The sequence below is a fragment of the Balaenoptera borealis genome, assembly GCF_965194805.1.
Source record: "Balaenoptera borealis genome assembly, chromosome: 19".
Taxonomy (NCBI): domain Eukaryota; kingdom Metazoa; phylum Chordata; class Mammalia; order Artiodactyla; family Balaenopteridae; genus Balaenoptera; species Balaenoptera borealis.
Window position 1 is genome coordinate 1,183,125 of NC_138878.1, and position 15,062 is coordinate 1,198,186.

The window sequence follows — 15,062 nt, forward strand, 5'->3', positions numbered from 1 at the left end:
GTACACCAGCAGCAGATGGCCCTGGAGGCTGTTTCAGGGACTTCTTGGCTCCAGACTGACCCTTCCCGTTGGGTAAACTGGCGGGGGAAACAGAGACGCCCAGAGGTTGCAGAGGCCGGAGGCCCCCGCCAGGCCGTGCTGCATCTGTGTGGCCTGCAGGGGCTGCTTTCTAGGAAATCTCTCCCCCAGCACTTGTGGGGTGCTGGCGGGGTGACCTGGGCTGCTCTACCAAGTGACACAGCTGTTTCTCATTCCCAACAGCCAGACGCCTTCCTAACGCTCCAACCCTCACGCCGCACAGGCAAGCACTGGTGATCTTGGAAACGCAGAGCCAACCCTACGTCCTTTTTCTCAGCCTCTGACTGTGATTTCAGTGGTTGTGCTTTGCAGCAGCAAACCTCCACGCACGGTGTCACTGTGAGATAAGACGATGCTGGAGCCGGCCTGCTCAGGAGAGGCCTGGCCCGCTCGGTCCTGAGAGGGGAGCGCAAGAAAGCGGCACCTGCCCCGGAGCAGGCGTGCTGCGAGCCGAGGGCTGTACTTGGGACGCTACATAGCTCCTCAAGAGCTGACAGGTGTTTCAACCCCATGTACTTCTGCAATTTGTTTTCAAAGACCCCTGATAAAATGTCTGGAAGAAACAATGAAGAAACCTGCCATACTCCCGGATTTTAGTGACAAATTTCACAGCTTTTCCTGGTCCCTGGGGAACTTGGGGAAAAGCGGGGAGGACACTCACGGGGCCCCAGGGGCTTTAGGAGCAGCTGTAAAACCTCTCCGAGCTCTCGGAGGAACCCAAACGGGCGTGAGGCGCCCTGCAGTCACAAGGCCCAGGCACGGAGCTAAAACGTGTCCTCCCCAGAAGCAAAACAACAAGGAAAGTCAGCTGCAAACTGCCTGAAACGCTCTCGGGGAGGCCATCCTGAGGCCAGCGGGTGGCCAGGCCCCCGCGCGCCCTGGGTAGCCTCGGCGCTGCTGCTCTCCAGGGTGCAAGCCCCACGCAGCTGGGGACGCTGAATCCTCTCTCAACAGGGAAGGAAGAGGCAGAGCCGTTCCTTACGCTGCGTCTCTGACATCCCTCGTGATCCGATAGTTCCAGTCTCGGAAAACTTCGTTTTCTTTGTCAAACTCCCGTTCATCTTCACCAATGGTCACCGTAAACCTTTTCTCTTCAAAGTCAGGCTCCTGTTCTTTTCGAATGGTTGCTTTTTTTAAAACCTACCATTTTAAGAAGAGAGAAGCCAACACCAGTTACTGTTAGGAAAACAGAGGGGATCCTGTCCCGACTGACCCCGGCAGCCTGGGCTGGAGTGGCAGGAGAGCACGACCGAGCACTCACTGGGGACACGCCTAAGCTCCGTGCTGGGGGTGGACACGGGACCCCACGCACCCTTCTGGGGAACGGGAGCGCCCCGTCCCTGCAGACACAGTGAACCCTGCACTCAGCACACACCCAGGTCTGGGAAGAGGGGACGGAGTGGTGACTCCCTGTTCCCAGTGCTGGCACTGAACCAGGGGGCTCCAGACGTGCCCTCAGAGGGGAGGCAGGTAGGTGTGCTCCAGGCAGGAGAGGCACCGGGAGCGGGTCAGGGCTGGGGGCGGGGAGCGTGTGCTGAGGGCAGGAACAGCTTTGCCTCAGTCTGCCATCTCCCTGAGGGGAAGGCAGGCCCAGAGCCAAGAAGGGTAAGCCCGGGCCCCTGGGCCGGGTGCGGCCTGCAGTGTTGGGGGAGAGGGGAGGCCGGCGTAGCACCGCTTCTCCAGACGCAGAGGCCGCAAGGGGCGCGGGAGCGCTAAGGCTCTGGGGAGTGCCTCCACGGGGCCGGGGGCTGCAGCCCTGGCTCAGGCACGGCCCGATGCACTGCGAGCCCCAGGAAGCCTGTGGGCCGCGTTCCTGGTGGGGCCTCCCTGGCCGCCTGGGCTCTGTCACGCCCCAGCAGGCCTCGGAGAGACAGAAAGGCTAGTTGTGCGCGAGGACCGCCACTAGTTTTCTTCTCGGGTTTTCTGCTGATTCCGTTACCTCCTTTGCATGCCGGAGTCCTCGCTCCCAAGCACTCTCTGTAGGGGGCTCTGGAGGGGGTGGAGGCAAAATTTCATCAACTACTGGCCCACCCTATTAAAAAACAAGAAGGGAAAAGTTAAGAGAGCAAGCAAACTTTAAAATCTACACAGAAACGGGGGAGCCAGAACACCAAGGAGAACACCAGCCGGCTACCACCTGCTCTCTCCTCCAAGCCTGCCTCCGCCCCACCCAGCTGCCCTGAGCCTGGGGGGCCTCTACCTGGAGACACCAGAGTAGCTAGAAGGCGGAAACGCCTGCCACACAAGGCGTATTAGCGTGCTTTGAGTCGGAAAGTCACAAACAGAGCTTAGGTGTGATTTGCTAGCAATGAAAGAGGTGTTCACGCACCCACGGGTTGGCAGGCATCAGAGGGTGAGGTCCGAGAGGCGGGGCACCGTTGGGCGGGAAAGGTTCGGCTTTGGTGATGAGGGAGTAGTTGCCCTTGTCGTTGACTCCAGGGTGTATAAACCTGCAGTTCATGCCCCAGGTACAGTTCCCTACGGAAATAAAAGCCCGGTCAGAAGGGGCGCCCGGCCCAAGCGCACAGGTCAGCGTCCCCCTGCTCCCGCGGCGCCGGGCCAGGCGGCCAGGCAGCGGGCCGAGCGCGGTCCCGGCCGCCCCACGAGGCCACAGCAGGCAGGCCTGGAAGGTCTGGGACCGTCCTGCTAGCGGCACCTCCTAAAGGGCTCCCGCAGGGCCCCTGTCCCACGGTCACCGTAGGAACACTTCATTTCCCCTGAAACAGAGAAGCCCGAGAGCGCCCCGATGATCGGGACGGCCCTGCCTTGGGGTTTGCTGCTCAGGACACACGTGCCCTGGGGAGCGTGCAGGTGCACGGACAGGGTTGTTATTCTGACTCAAAAGACTGCCCGTAGTGAAACAGAAAGCAACCAGAAGCACAAAAATGATCAGAATTCTGCACGTTTATGCCAGGGTGATCTTTACCAGCTCTGTACATTTGCATTTCTCCTACCAAACCACTTCAGGCTATTTCTGGTACTTAAAAAAATGCGTTAGAGAGAAAACACATAGACAGATTGGGTGTTTATACTTTACAACAAAGAATTAAGAAGGTCAACTTTTAGCATTATTCAGCAACAGAAACCAAGATTATTCAAGAAAACCACTTGACTTTTCAGCACAGGAGGCAAGAAGTCTACATTTTAAAATTAATTACTGAGTGAATTACTTTTTTTTTTTTTTAATTAATTTATTTATTTATGGCTGTGTTGGGTCTTCGTTTCTGTGCGAGGGTTTTCTCTAGTTGCGGCAAGTGGGGGCCACTCTTCATTGCGGTGCGCGGGCCTCTCACTGTCGCGGCCTCTCTTATTGCGGAGCACAGGCTCCAGACGCGCAGGCTCAGTAGTTGTGGCTCACGGGCCCAGTTGCTCCGTGGCATGTGGGATCTTCCCAGACCAGGGCTCGAACCCGTGTCCCCTGCATTGGCAGGCGGATTCTCAACCACTGCGCCACCAGGGAAGCCCTGAGTGAATTACTTTTTTAAAATTTAATTTTTTGAATAGGTAATATGTACATAGGCTTAAAAAATAAATATGGCATACAATATCTAAGTGGTTTTAAAAAACATTTTCAATTGGTTAGCATGTAGTTAAATTGTAAGCCATCTTTTAATGTATATTCACTTCTAAACATGATATTCCATTTGAATGTTTCTGTCAAAAAAATACGCTTTTTCTTGTATCATGTAAATTGTAGAGAAATAATCATTTGGTATTTAAAGAAACACTAAATTTTACCTTTTAAACATTATGAATATTTAAACTTGTATTTAAAACCAACTTAATAATGCTCCAAATTAAATATGAAATAAAGTATGCTTAAAAAAACTGCTTCTCTGAGAATGCAAAAATAACCAATTAACTTTTTAATTTCCAGAAGTGTCTGAGAGATCACATATAAGTCAGAGGCTGGGACATATACACTACAGGGGCTTCAAAATCCCAGAGACTCCGAGAGTTTCAAAGAAACCAGACTCTGCGGTCATATCTCTAAATAAAGCAGTCCAGAACATCACACGCTTCTCCAGTGCGTGACTCCTATAAACTCGCGTCAGAGTCCACGCTGCTTATGGGGTTAAAAAGTCACAAAAGCTCATTGTAGAAAACTGCAAGCACAGAATAGTATTAACAATATAAACCACAGCATTTCTATAATTTTTTAAAATCTAAAATAAATATGTGGGTAGCAGATAAATGAGTATTTGTGATTCTCTGTTCTTTTTGTATTTAACAAATTTTCAAAACAAAACAAAACAAGAACGTCACCCCTGAGCGCACTGACAAAAAAGCTCTCCCGTCCCTCATGTTGGCAGGGGAGGGCGGAGGAGCAGCGGTGAGCAGAGCTGAGAGGAGGGTGAGAGGCAAGGGCGGGGGCATCGCCCCCGAGCCGCCCGCCCCGGGGCCCCCGCTCCCAGAGGGCTAAGGTCCACACTGCATGTGTCTGGCCTCCAAAGAGAAGGAGGGGACTACTCCAGGAGGAAGTGTGGGCAGTCTACACACGGGCAAGGACAGATGTCCCACACCTGCAGGCAGGAAGAGCAGCAAGAATAGTGTAATCCCACCAGCCTTTTGGAAAGTGAATGTTTAATTGTGTAGAAAAAAGTCTGGAAGGATACACCCCAAACTGTTATTGTTTTGACTCTGTCAGCACATATTACTTTCATAATTTAAAAAAGCAATTTGTTCGGAAAAAAAATTCTCCAGGAAATGGAAGCAAAAATAGATCTACTGGTTTAAAAATTGTATACTCTTCTGCTTCTAAATGAAACTTCACGAACACAAAATTTATGTGGACTGCGACTGTGCCTGGATGACTAACAGGCTTACTACTGTGTAAGGACGCTGCGTGCACAGGGATATGAGCCCAAAGGGAACAAGGGAAAGGATCTGGGAGTCCCCTGGCGGTCCAGTGGTTAAGGACGCGGCGCTCTCACTGCCGGGGCTCGGGTTCAATCCCTGGTCCGGGAACTAAGATCCTGCAAGCCTCGTGGCACGGCTGAAAAACCAAAAACCAAACAACAAAAAAAGGATGCAGCGTGGCAGTGTGGTGCGGGGCGTGGTGAGGCACGGGAATGCAGGTCAACAAAGGCATCCCAATACTCAGAAAGGTACTCAGTGCTGTTTCCCCATCTCCAGGGCCCTGCACCAAAGGCAGTGACCCATTTGTGGGGGATCGATCGATCAGTCAATCAGTATATCCATCCCCATTTTTTTCCTGGTTGTATGATACACTCTGTGTTGAGCCCTGTTTTTCTTCACTATACAATAAATATACCTACAAAAAAGGAACCTGCAAGCTCAAAAGTAACAAACTCAAACTCTACCAGTGAAACAGACACATACACAGAGAAAGCCTACCTGAGCCTCAGCAGAAACCAAGGACCTGAACACAGAGACAACAGGAAACGAAAACACACCACACACAGCAGCCCAAGGAGCCCATCTCGCTCATGGTGTGAGGGGAGCTGAAAGTGCCCGTTTCTGCGGGCACAGGTGTGAGTGTGGCTGCCGGTGGGTCCAGAAACACTACAGACCTTAAAATTCTGACTGCTGGTCTGACTGGCGTCAGCATGGTGCCTCCAGATGGCATTTATAAGCCGCATGTCACCGCATTTGCAGTGCGTCCCACTGCAACAGTGGAGATAATTTTACAATCTCTCTCTAGTTTCCATACAAAATGCTTGTTTCACACTAGAATTTTAAACAAAGACTTTCTTATTTCTAAATAAGACATAGTGGTCTTACTTAAATATTCCTTGGTCCCATTTCCTGTTAGTCTAAACAACTCAGAATAAGTAACAAATATAGGGACTGTCAAAGTAAAATAAAGAAGTTTAAAGTGCTTCATGGTTTTTAAAAATTACTTCCTAAAAGGAAGGCAGAATATATAAAAATCTAATAATTAAATATTAAAGACCAACCCAAGATCTACAAACGCTTATTCTAACACACATAAAATCCCATGAACTGTCGCATACAAACTTTTAATGAAAGAACACAAAAAACTCAAGTACTTTCCTATTTCACAGAGAACTGTGACAGACAACTACGGTCATATTGAGCAGTATTCTGAGCTATTTTAACTTCTTAAGGAATACAGTCATTATGGTAGCTGAAAGAATTAAAATAATTTCTGCGCTGCTTCTCTGTGAACAACATAGGCCAGTGGTTCCTGTAACTTTTTGGTCTCAGGACCCCCAAAGAGCCTTTGTGATGATTATATTTATTGATATTTAATAATTGATTATATTAATTGATATATTTATATTGGAAATTAAAACAGAAAATTTAAAGACATAAAATATAACGTATGTAATTTTATGTTAGCAATAGTTGTTAACATAAAAGTTTTCTGAAAACGTTTTAAGAATACTTGGCGATAGGAGTAGCATTATTTTCCTTTTTGCAAATCTCTTTAATTTGACATTAGAATGAAGACAGCTGGGTTCTCACAGACAACTGTGCCCTGCATCCCATCTGCTGTGCTGGGTGGCTTCAGAGAAGGAGGTGCGGCCGGCCTGGGGACACCCATGACAGCCTCTCCAGACACTGCGCGTCCTCTGAGGCTCCGATACAGCGAGCTGCAGTCCTGTCACTGAACCTCCCCGACTCCTGGGCGGAGGTCCACCAGTCCACCTTGCACTGTGAATGGCTTTCTACCCAGGTATGCTTCTGTGACACCACATGACAGTCATCTGGAAAAGTCATCAAACCCTGCGAAGCTGGCAAGTTCTCCAAAATTCTGATTTTCACTTGAGAGCCTGAACCTTATCATTAGCACAGTCACTGTCTTGGTCTCCTGGGTGTCCTGGAGGAGACGTGGCCGTCTGGGCTCACAGCCACACCTGGCACGCCCTCCCTGGAGGCGCCCCTCATGCCTCAGTGTCAGCAGACGAGCTCCGTGAGCACTTGTAGTTTCGTCAGATGGAAGAGCGAAAAGACACACTGAGGGGCTGTGGTGGGGTGATGGAAATATTCTACATCTGGACTGTGGTGCTGGGTGCACAACTTGGTAAACTAATAAAAATCACTGGACATTTAAAACAGGCGAATTTTATGCCATTTAAATTATACTTCGACAAAGTTATTAAAAAAAAAAAAAAGACCTAGACCCAAAAATAAAGTTTAACTATGCATCTTCCTGCTCTATCCCAGATGTCATTTCTCGGTGCACATACAGTGGGCGACACCTGCCGACTGGCGCAGTGTTACTGTCATTAGAGCACTGACCTCAGGGCGCCCCTGGGTCTCAAGAACACACCTTGAGACCTGCTGCTTTAAACACAAGAGGATGCAGGGATTAAAAAATGGGCAGTAGGAACTTCCCTGGTGCTGCAGTGGTTAAGAATCCACCTGCCAATGCAGGGGACATGGGTTCGAGCCCTGGTCTGGGAGGATCCCACATCCCGCGGGGTAACTAAGCCCGTGCGCCACAACTACTGAGTCTGCGCTGTGGAGCCCGCGAGTCACAACTACTGAGCCCGCGTGCCACAACTATTGAAGCCCGCGCGCCTAGAGCCCGTGCCCCGCAACAAGAGAAGCCACCGCAGTGAGAAGGCTGTGCACCGCAACGAAGAGTAGCCCCCGCTCGCCGCAACTAGAGAAAGCCCGCGCCCAGCAACGAAGACCCGACGCAGCCAAAACTAAATTAACAACAACAAAATAAGGGCAGTGAACATTTCTCAAAAGAAGATACACAAATGACCAAAAAGCACATGAAAAGATGCTCCACATCACTGATCACGGTGAAACGTAAACCAGAACCCTACCTCACAGCCACGATGATGCTATCACAAACTCGGAAAACAAGCGTTGGCGAGAAGAACCTGAACACTGCGCTCAGTGGTGGGGTGCAAAGCGATGCAGCCACTGTGGGCAACAGCAGGGTGGTTCTTCAAAATGTTAAAAACACAACCACCACCTGACCCAGCCATCCCACTTCCGAGTGTATACTCAAAAGATTTGAAAGCAGGGTGTCAGAGAGATGTTTGCACACCCATGTTCACAGCAGCATTATTCATAATAGCTAAAAAATGGAAGTAACCCAAATGTCCACTGATGGATGATGGGTAAGCAAAATGTGGTTCATCCACACAGTGGAATATTATTCAATCTTGAAAAGGAAGTAAATCCTGACACCTGCTACAGCCTGGATTAACCTTGAGGACACCGTGCTGAGTGAAACAAGCCAGTCACAAATGGACAAATCCTGTAAGACTGTACTTCTATTAGGCACATGGCGTAGTCAAATTCATAGAGACAGAAAGGAGAAGGGCAGATGCCAAGGGCTGGGGAGCTAGTGTTTAATGGAGACAGTTTCAGTTTTACATGATGAAAGGAGTTCTGAAGATGGATGGTGGTGATGGCCACAATGTGAATGTACTGAATGCCAATGAAACGTACACTTAAAAAGGGCTAAGATGGTAAATTTTATATTGTGTATTTCACCACAATTTAAAAAAGGGAAAGCAAGAGGGAGGGAGAGAAAAAGAGAGCAGGAAGGAGAGGACACAGGAGGCCTGGCCCACAGAACGGGCTGGGTGCTACTGACAGCTAGGTAATCAGAGACCCAAAGCAGAACACAGTTTAAAGAAAATGCTATTTATGCCTTTGTGGATAGAACTTCATGTCTTGATGACTCAACCTAAATATAAGACAGGTAAAAATACACCATAAACAAAGTACTGGTGTTTTAAAATGTTTCAATTTGTATTCCTAAGTACATTTTGTTGTCAATGGTCACAAATATCAATGTGTCCATTTGGGCAATTTAACAATAAACCTGCAGATCACAATAACAACAGAAATATAGCTAACAAACATTTTTTTTTTTTTACATTTTTTAAAAAGGATTTTCAAAGATATAATTTACATACCATAAAATACCCCCATTTAAAGTGCACAATTCAGTGGGTTTTAGTACATTCACAAAGTTGTGCAACCACTGCCACTACCTAATTCTAGAACATTCCATCCCCCTAAAGGAAACCCTGCACTCAATGACTACCCATCCCTCTCTGGCCTAGACAATGACTAACCTACTTTCAGTCTCTATGGATCTGCCCACTCTGGACAGTTCCTGTAAGTGGAACTGTACAATATGGGGCCTTGCGTGACTGGTTTCTTTTACTTGGCAGTGTCCTCAAGGTTCAACTGCGTTGTAGTATCAGGATGGACCACGTTTTGTTTATCCGTTCATGAGCTGATGGACACTGGGGTTGTTTCCACACAGTCACGCAGCTGTTGTGTCTATGCTGCTAGCACGAGTCTCGGCGTGGCTCACGCCTTCATTTCTCTTGGACAGACACCCAGGAGGGGTGTGGCCGGCTCAGAGAGCAGCTCCGTTCGCCACACTCAGCAGGCCGCGCCCAGGGCAGCCACACCGGCTCACGTTCCCACCGGCTGGGTATGAGGTTCCACTTCCCCACATCCTCCCCAAACACGAAAAACTTCATTGTATTTTTAAAGTGACTCTCCTGCTACCGGAGAGAACTGAAACGCATTCATCTCAATTCAACACCAATCTTACAAACCGCAGGTAAGCAAAAACATTTACATCCAAAACCTTTCTCATAACTAAGAATAAGCAGGATATGTTCCAGAACACCCATCTCCCTTCTGTACTCTGTACTCGCATTATTCTGTAGAATAAACAAACAGTATGGGGGAAAGGTGACTAAATATTTAAAAAATACATTCCTGAAACAAGTTACTGAACAGGCCCAACTAAACTGCAAAAAAGGCCACTTACCACTAGCTTCAGATTTTTCCACTGCGAAATGCCTGACCCACTGGTCTCACTCCCCGAAACCCCAACTGGGCGCTCAGTGTGACCTGGAGGCACCTCCCCTCCTCCTGTGATGTGACCCCCATACGTCCCTGGAGAGGGCACCCTGTCCTCGTCTGGCCAGGCGCCTCCCGATGATGCCGACCCGCAGTGCCGCCACCAACTCCGCTTCACGGTGTGTGTGCTCCTGGGGCTAAATGCTGGAAAGTGCTTCCGCCGTGGGGCCCCAAGCACCTGGACCAGAGCCTCCGTGGCCTCCACAGTGGATGCCGCTGCCTCCTGCCCTCGCTGCCACGGGGGCCTCCGGCTGCTCCTGGCCGATGGCCAGGTTTCTGAAGCACACGGTGTGTGGCCAGTGCTAACTGGAGATGACTGCAGTACATGTACGTGTATGCATGCGTGTTTGTCTCCATCATTTTACTCCAGAAATTCCAGAGATGGGCTGACGTCATTATGAAAAAGAAGTCTTCGGCTTAAGTTTAAATTTTCTGAAATAATGACACTTGAAATACCAAAGCCGTTGAAGACCTGTAACAATTTACTTTCTACAAGGTACTGCACACGTATCTGCATCCCGAGGGCGGCTACGCTCCCGTCCCACGGGCACAGCGCACACGGCCACACACGGAGCCATCGCGCGGCCGTCTAACTCAGACGAGCCGGACTCCCCCACTCGGCAGCAACCAGCAGCGCAGAATCAGCACGGCCGAGAGGACACGCCCCCGGCACGCGCTGACCGGGGTCCCGAGCGTTCCTGTGCACCCTCATCCCTGGGTCACCTCGGGACAAGGGACGGGCTTGTTCGAGGCCACTCGTAGGACGGGGCTCCACCGCCCCCATGCCCCCCGTGCCCCCGCCCCCGTGCAGGCAGCACGCAGCTCCCGTGAGCCTTGTCATGGCCGCTCTCTGCCCTCAGGGCCTCCCCTTCCCCTGGCGTCACAGCAGCATTCTGGATCCAGGAGAAAGGAGTCTGGCCTCCGGAGCAGGGGGACTGTGAGGTACTGAAGAGATGAATATCGTATATTTTGTACCTTTAACCTGGCCTCTGAATGGTATGGAATTTGGTATTGGTGAAGGAGGAGTGGACAGTGGTGTCACAACATCTGGAAAAGAAGTACAGGAAGCTCTTGTGAACGTTAGGCCGCATGGGTGGGCTGGGTCACTGTGCGAGGCATCTAGGGTCAGAGCAGGGCAGGAGAAGAACACCTTCCTGCCGTGCAAGGGAAACGTTCAATCACAGACGCACACCAGACGGTGCCGTGACACGTCTCCCCGGGCTTGAGTGCCCACTGCTCACCAGCCTTGTCACACTGCCACTGTCACAGCTACTTGACTCACTCTGTCCACTTTTCAGGAGGGAGGGGCCTTGCCGCCTTCAGAGGCCGACCCTCTCTATTTAGAAGTCCATTCCAAACGAAAGATATGCCTCTGAGACATCTTGCAGAAAGCGGCAACTCCCCTTACAGAGGTGGGAAAATGTCACAATTGGTGGCCGGGGCATTCGGCCTTGTAAGAAGGACCGCTTAGAAAAAGAGTTAGCATCGTCTACAGTGAAGATACAGGTCTGTGCTAGGCGGGTGGGCCTGGCACCCCAGGGTGAAACGAGCAGGCCGGCTCCCCTCCGAGAGAGGCATTAGAGCGACCACGGCAGGCCCACAGCTGACATCGACGCACCGCCGCTGCCGGCCCTGAGAACTGCCCTGCACAGGCCCAGGGCTGAACCACCACCGCAGTCCCAGGAAAAGCCGAGGCCACACAAACGGGCCGCGCAAAGGCCCCTCACTCAGACAATTACCTTTCATGAAGAATCGGCAGGTGGGACGAGGCCTCACCTTCCTGTCACTGGGGTCCTTCACTTCACCCTCCTCCAGGTCATCATCCTGAAACAGAGGACAACGTGACTTGAAGAGAGACTTGTCTTCATGAGGGCTGAAGAGGCCGGAGGGGCATCTACCACCATGCACGGCCTTCACTAAACCAGAAAGGGTATTGTCACAACACTCAGGTCTTGGCCACTCATGTGGCCAAGTTCACGTACATTTTCCAAACCTTAGACTCCTCATCCACACAATGGGGATCTCTCAAAGCTTACCCACAAAAGTGCAGCATCACACAAGACCAACAACGTTCTGTGAAGTACGTGATGCATGATAAAAAGCAGGGTGTCATCACGTTTCTCTTAATTAGCAATTCTGGGCAGGAAATGGCTACACTTCAGGTGTTTAACATTTTTTACATTTAAACAAAATTCACAGGACAAAATATTTTATGTCCTTTAAATTAGACACTTTCTCTAATTGAAAAGTCTGGGGGCAAGGAGGAGGGAATTTAGGCGACTCAGGCCAGCGAGCGTATCCACCTTTCGCTTAGACCTGGGCCCTTCTCTTCTGGTTCTTGGTGCAGAGGTCCTAACCTTGGCTTTAGAATAACGCAGGAGGGTTTAAAGACCACAGCCCGGGGAGGGGTGGGGGGGTCTCTCCCCCAGGGACTCCAAAGAGCAGCCTTGACTTGGACCACTGCTCTGCACCCTCCTCAGTCCCCGCCTGTGCCCCTGAGACCCCGCTCCGGGACCGCCCCCAGCTTGGGCAGGTATCCAGCGCCCTGCTAGCATAGCTAAGTAGGTAAGTCCAAGATGGAGCTCCTCACGGCCCCCCACCCCGTCCCCCCGGTTCCCAGCCCATTCCAGAGCGCGCTCATGTGGTCCAAGCAAGGGATCACAAGCAGGGCAGCGGTGTGGGAGTCACCTGGACCTTTGTCTCCCCGTCTCCCGCAGCACCACCCTCGTCCAAACTACTGCCCAGTCCCACCTGGCCAGGGGACTGCGTCCTGAAGGGCGTCCGCACTCCTGAACCCTTCCACGTGCTCCCCGCTGTGCCGTGACCTTTGCAGGTCTGGCCTGACCACACTCTCGCCTCTCTTCCCCGGCGTGGAACTCATCTCATGTCCAGACTGCAGCTCGAGTCCCCTTCCTCAGGGCCCCCCATCTCCCTTCACAGCCGGTCCCACAGCCCCCTGCCCCTGGAGCACGGGTCCCAGCCGTCGTGGCTGCCCAGCCGGCCCCCGCCTTTTGCACACCACGGGTCACCGCTCCAAGCACAGCGTCAGGCTCAGAGTAAACAGCAAGTACTGCTAGTTACCGAATGAAGAAACACTGACGGCAAACCCTAGATTTATGATGACTTCTTTTAAAGCTTAAATATTTGTATAATTTTTACCTTAAAAATACCAAGTTATTAAAAGGCATTTTATAACAGAAAACAACAGATGCCTCAGAGTTATATCCCTTAAAAGAGAGAGTCGGCAGAATTTCTTTGAGAGAGAAAGATTAAATAAGTTATTCAAGGTTTTTTTTTAAAGGTCCCGAGAATTTATTCATCTTATAACTGAAAATTTGTACCCTGTGAACAACATCTCCCCATTTTCCCGACGCCCCACATGATTTCAGTTTGAGGAAAATGTGCTGATTTTATGCTATATGACAGAAGACCCCGCCCTTCTGGTCTCCCAGCCGTGTTTTCCTTTCACTACTTCCCTCCCGGCATAACCTCAATGTGCTATTATCTATTACACAGGAGCTCACGTCTAAGTTGAGAGCAGATTCTGTTTGTTCTCATTAGAAAAACAAAACTCTTTTGAGAGGTCAGAACTCATTCAAATCCTCTGCTTCGTTTGGAAGTCAATGCACAGGAGTTGAAATGATGAGTACAGAGTGACTGCTTCTCAGAAATCAAGATTCAGTCAGTGCACGAGATGGGGTTAAAGAGGTGTTCCTGCAAAGATGTGACTCTCAATAGTCACAAGAGCAGCGAGGAGCCAGCTCCCTAGCTCAGGCGGGGAGCAGCCACCTGAGCCATGAGCCACCAGGGGGCGCTCTGCGGCTTCTCAGACGCCAGGCAGATGAAAACATCCACAAATCACTCAGCAGTCGAATACCCTCAAATGTCAACTAACCGTTCATTTAGTACAATGGCCTTTCAAGTGCTGGACAAACCAAAGGAGTTCTTAAATCTTATAAAGAGTTTCACGCAAATACGACTCAAGAAGGAGGTCTCTGAAGCCAGACTCCCAGCGCTCAGCTGCTGGACAGCCCTCCTGTCAGGTCAGGGCTGGAACTGTCAGGTGGGAATTCTGACGGGCAGCCCCTGATCCCGGAGCCAGCAGAGAGCAGAGGTCCAGCAAGAAGCAAACTGGTGGGTCTATAAACAGCTAAAACGGCACCAACAACTAACTCAGGGGGTGAGTGCCAGGCCCTCCACAGTTTACAAATCTAGGAGAACCACGGCAGCGTGTCCTTGGGGTGAGTGTGCACAGGGCATGGGGCACAGGGCAGCCTGGATCACACCTGCCACCATGACCGTGGACACGGCCCTCCGCCCCAGCTGTGCTCTCCCCGCCCGACCTTCTGAGCACCCAGAGCTCCCACCCGGGGCGCGAGTATCATCGTGATAGAAAAACCCCCTCAGAGGCAACACGTCAAAGCGTGAGTGAGGGCTTCCCTGATGGCACAGTGGTTAAGAATCCGCCTGCCAATGCAGGAGACACGGGTTCGAGCCCTGGTCCGGGAAGATCCCACATGCCGCGGAGCAACTAAGCCCGTGTGCCGCAACTACTGAGCCTGCACTCTAGAGCCCACGAGCCACAACTACTGAGTCCACACGCCACAACTACTGAAGCCTGTGCACCTAGAGCGCGTGCTCCGCAACAAAAGAAGCCACCGCAATGAGAAGCCTGTGCACCACAACGAAGAGTAGCCCCCGCTCACCACAACTAGAGAAAGCCCGTGCGCAGCAAGGAAGACCCGACGCAGCCAATACATACATACATATATACATAAATAAATAAAATTTATAAAAAAAAAAAAAAAGTGAGTGAGCGGAGCATGGGTGACTTCCACTTTCTCCTTTGTGCAGGTTTTTATTTTACTTAAAACGAAAACAAGGGCTTCCCTGGTGGCACAGTGGTTGAGAGTCTGCCTGCCAATGCAGGGGACACGGGTTCGAGCCCTGGTCTGGGAAGATGCCACATGCCGCAGAGCAACTAGGCCCGTGAGCCACAACTACTGAGCCTGCGCGTCTGGAGCCTGTGCTCCGCAACAAGAGAGGCCGCAATAGTGAGAGGCCCGCGCACCGCGATGAAGAGTGGCCCCCGCTCGCCGCAACTAGAGGAAGCCCTCGCACAGAAACGAAGACCCAACACA

At 50.9% G+C, this 15,062-nt stretch overlaps 1 protein-coding gene across 6 annotated transcripts in view; it reads right to left on the reverse strand.

Annotated features, from left to right (window-relative positions):
• Window positions 1-15,062, reverse strand: part of ZC3H18 (zinc finger CCCH-type containing 18) — a 51,116-nt gene that overhangs the window by 23,957 nt on the left and 12,097 nt on the right. For 4 of the 6 annotated variants that reach the window (XM_082368516.1, XM_082368517.1, XM_082368515.1 and 1 more), the window contains exons 3-7: window positions 11,661-11,745; window positions 10,897-10,968; window positions 2,408-2,556; window positions 2,018-2,110; window positions 1,061-1,218 (exon numbers count right to left, since the gene is read on the reverse strand). In XM_082368516.1, coding sequence (XP_082224642.1) covers window positions 1,061-1,218; window positions 2,018-2,110; window positions 2,408-2,556; window positions 10,897-10,968; window positions 11,661-11,745 — 557 coding nt within the window. The remainder of the gene's footprint in view (window positions 1-1,060; window positions 1,219-2,017; window positions 2,111-2,407; window positions 2,557-10,896; window positions 10,969-11,660; window positions 11,746-15,062) is intronic. The other 2 variants (XM_082368519.1, XM_082368518.1) reach the window with 1 other exon arrangement.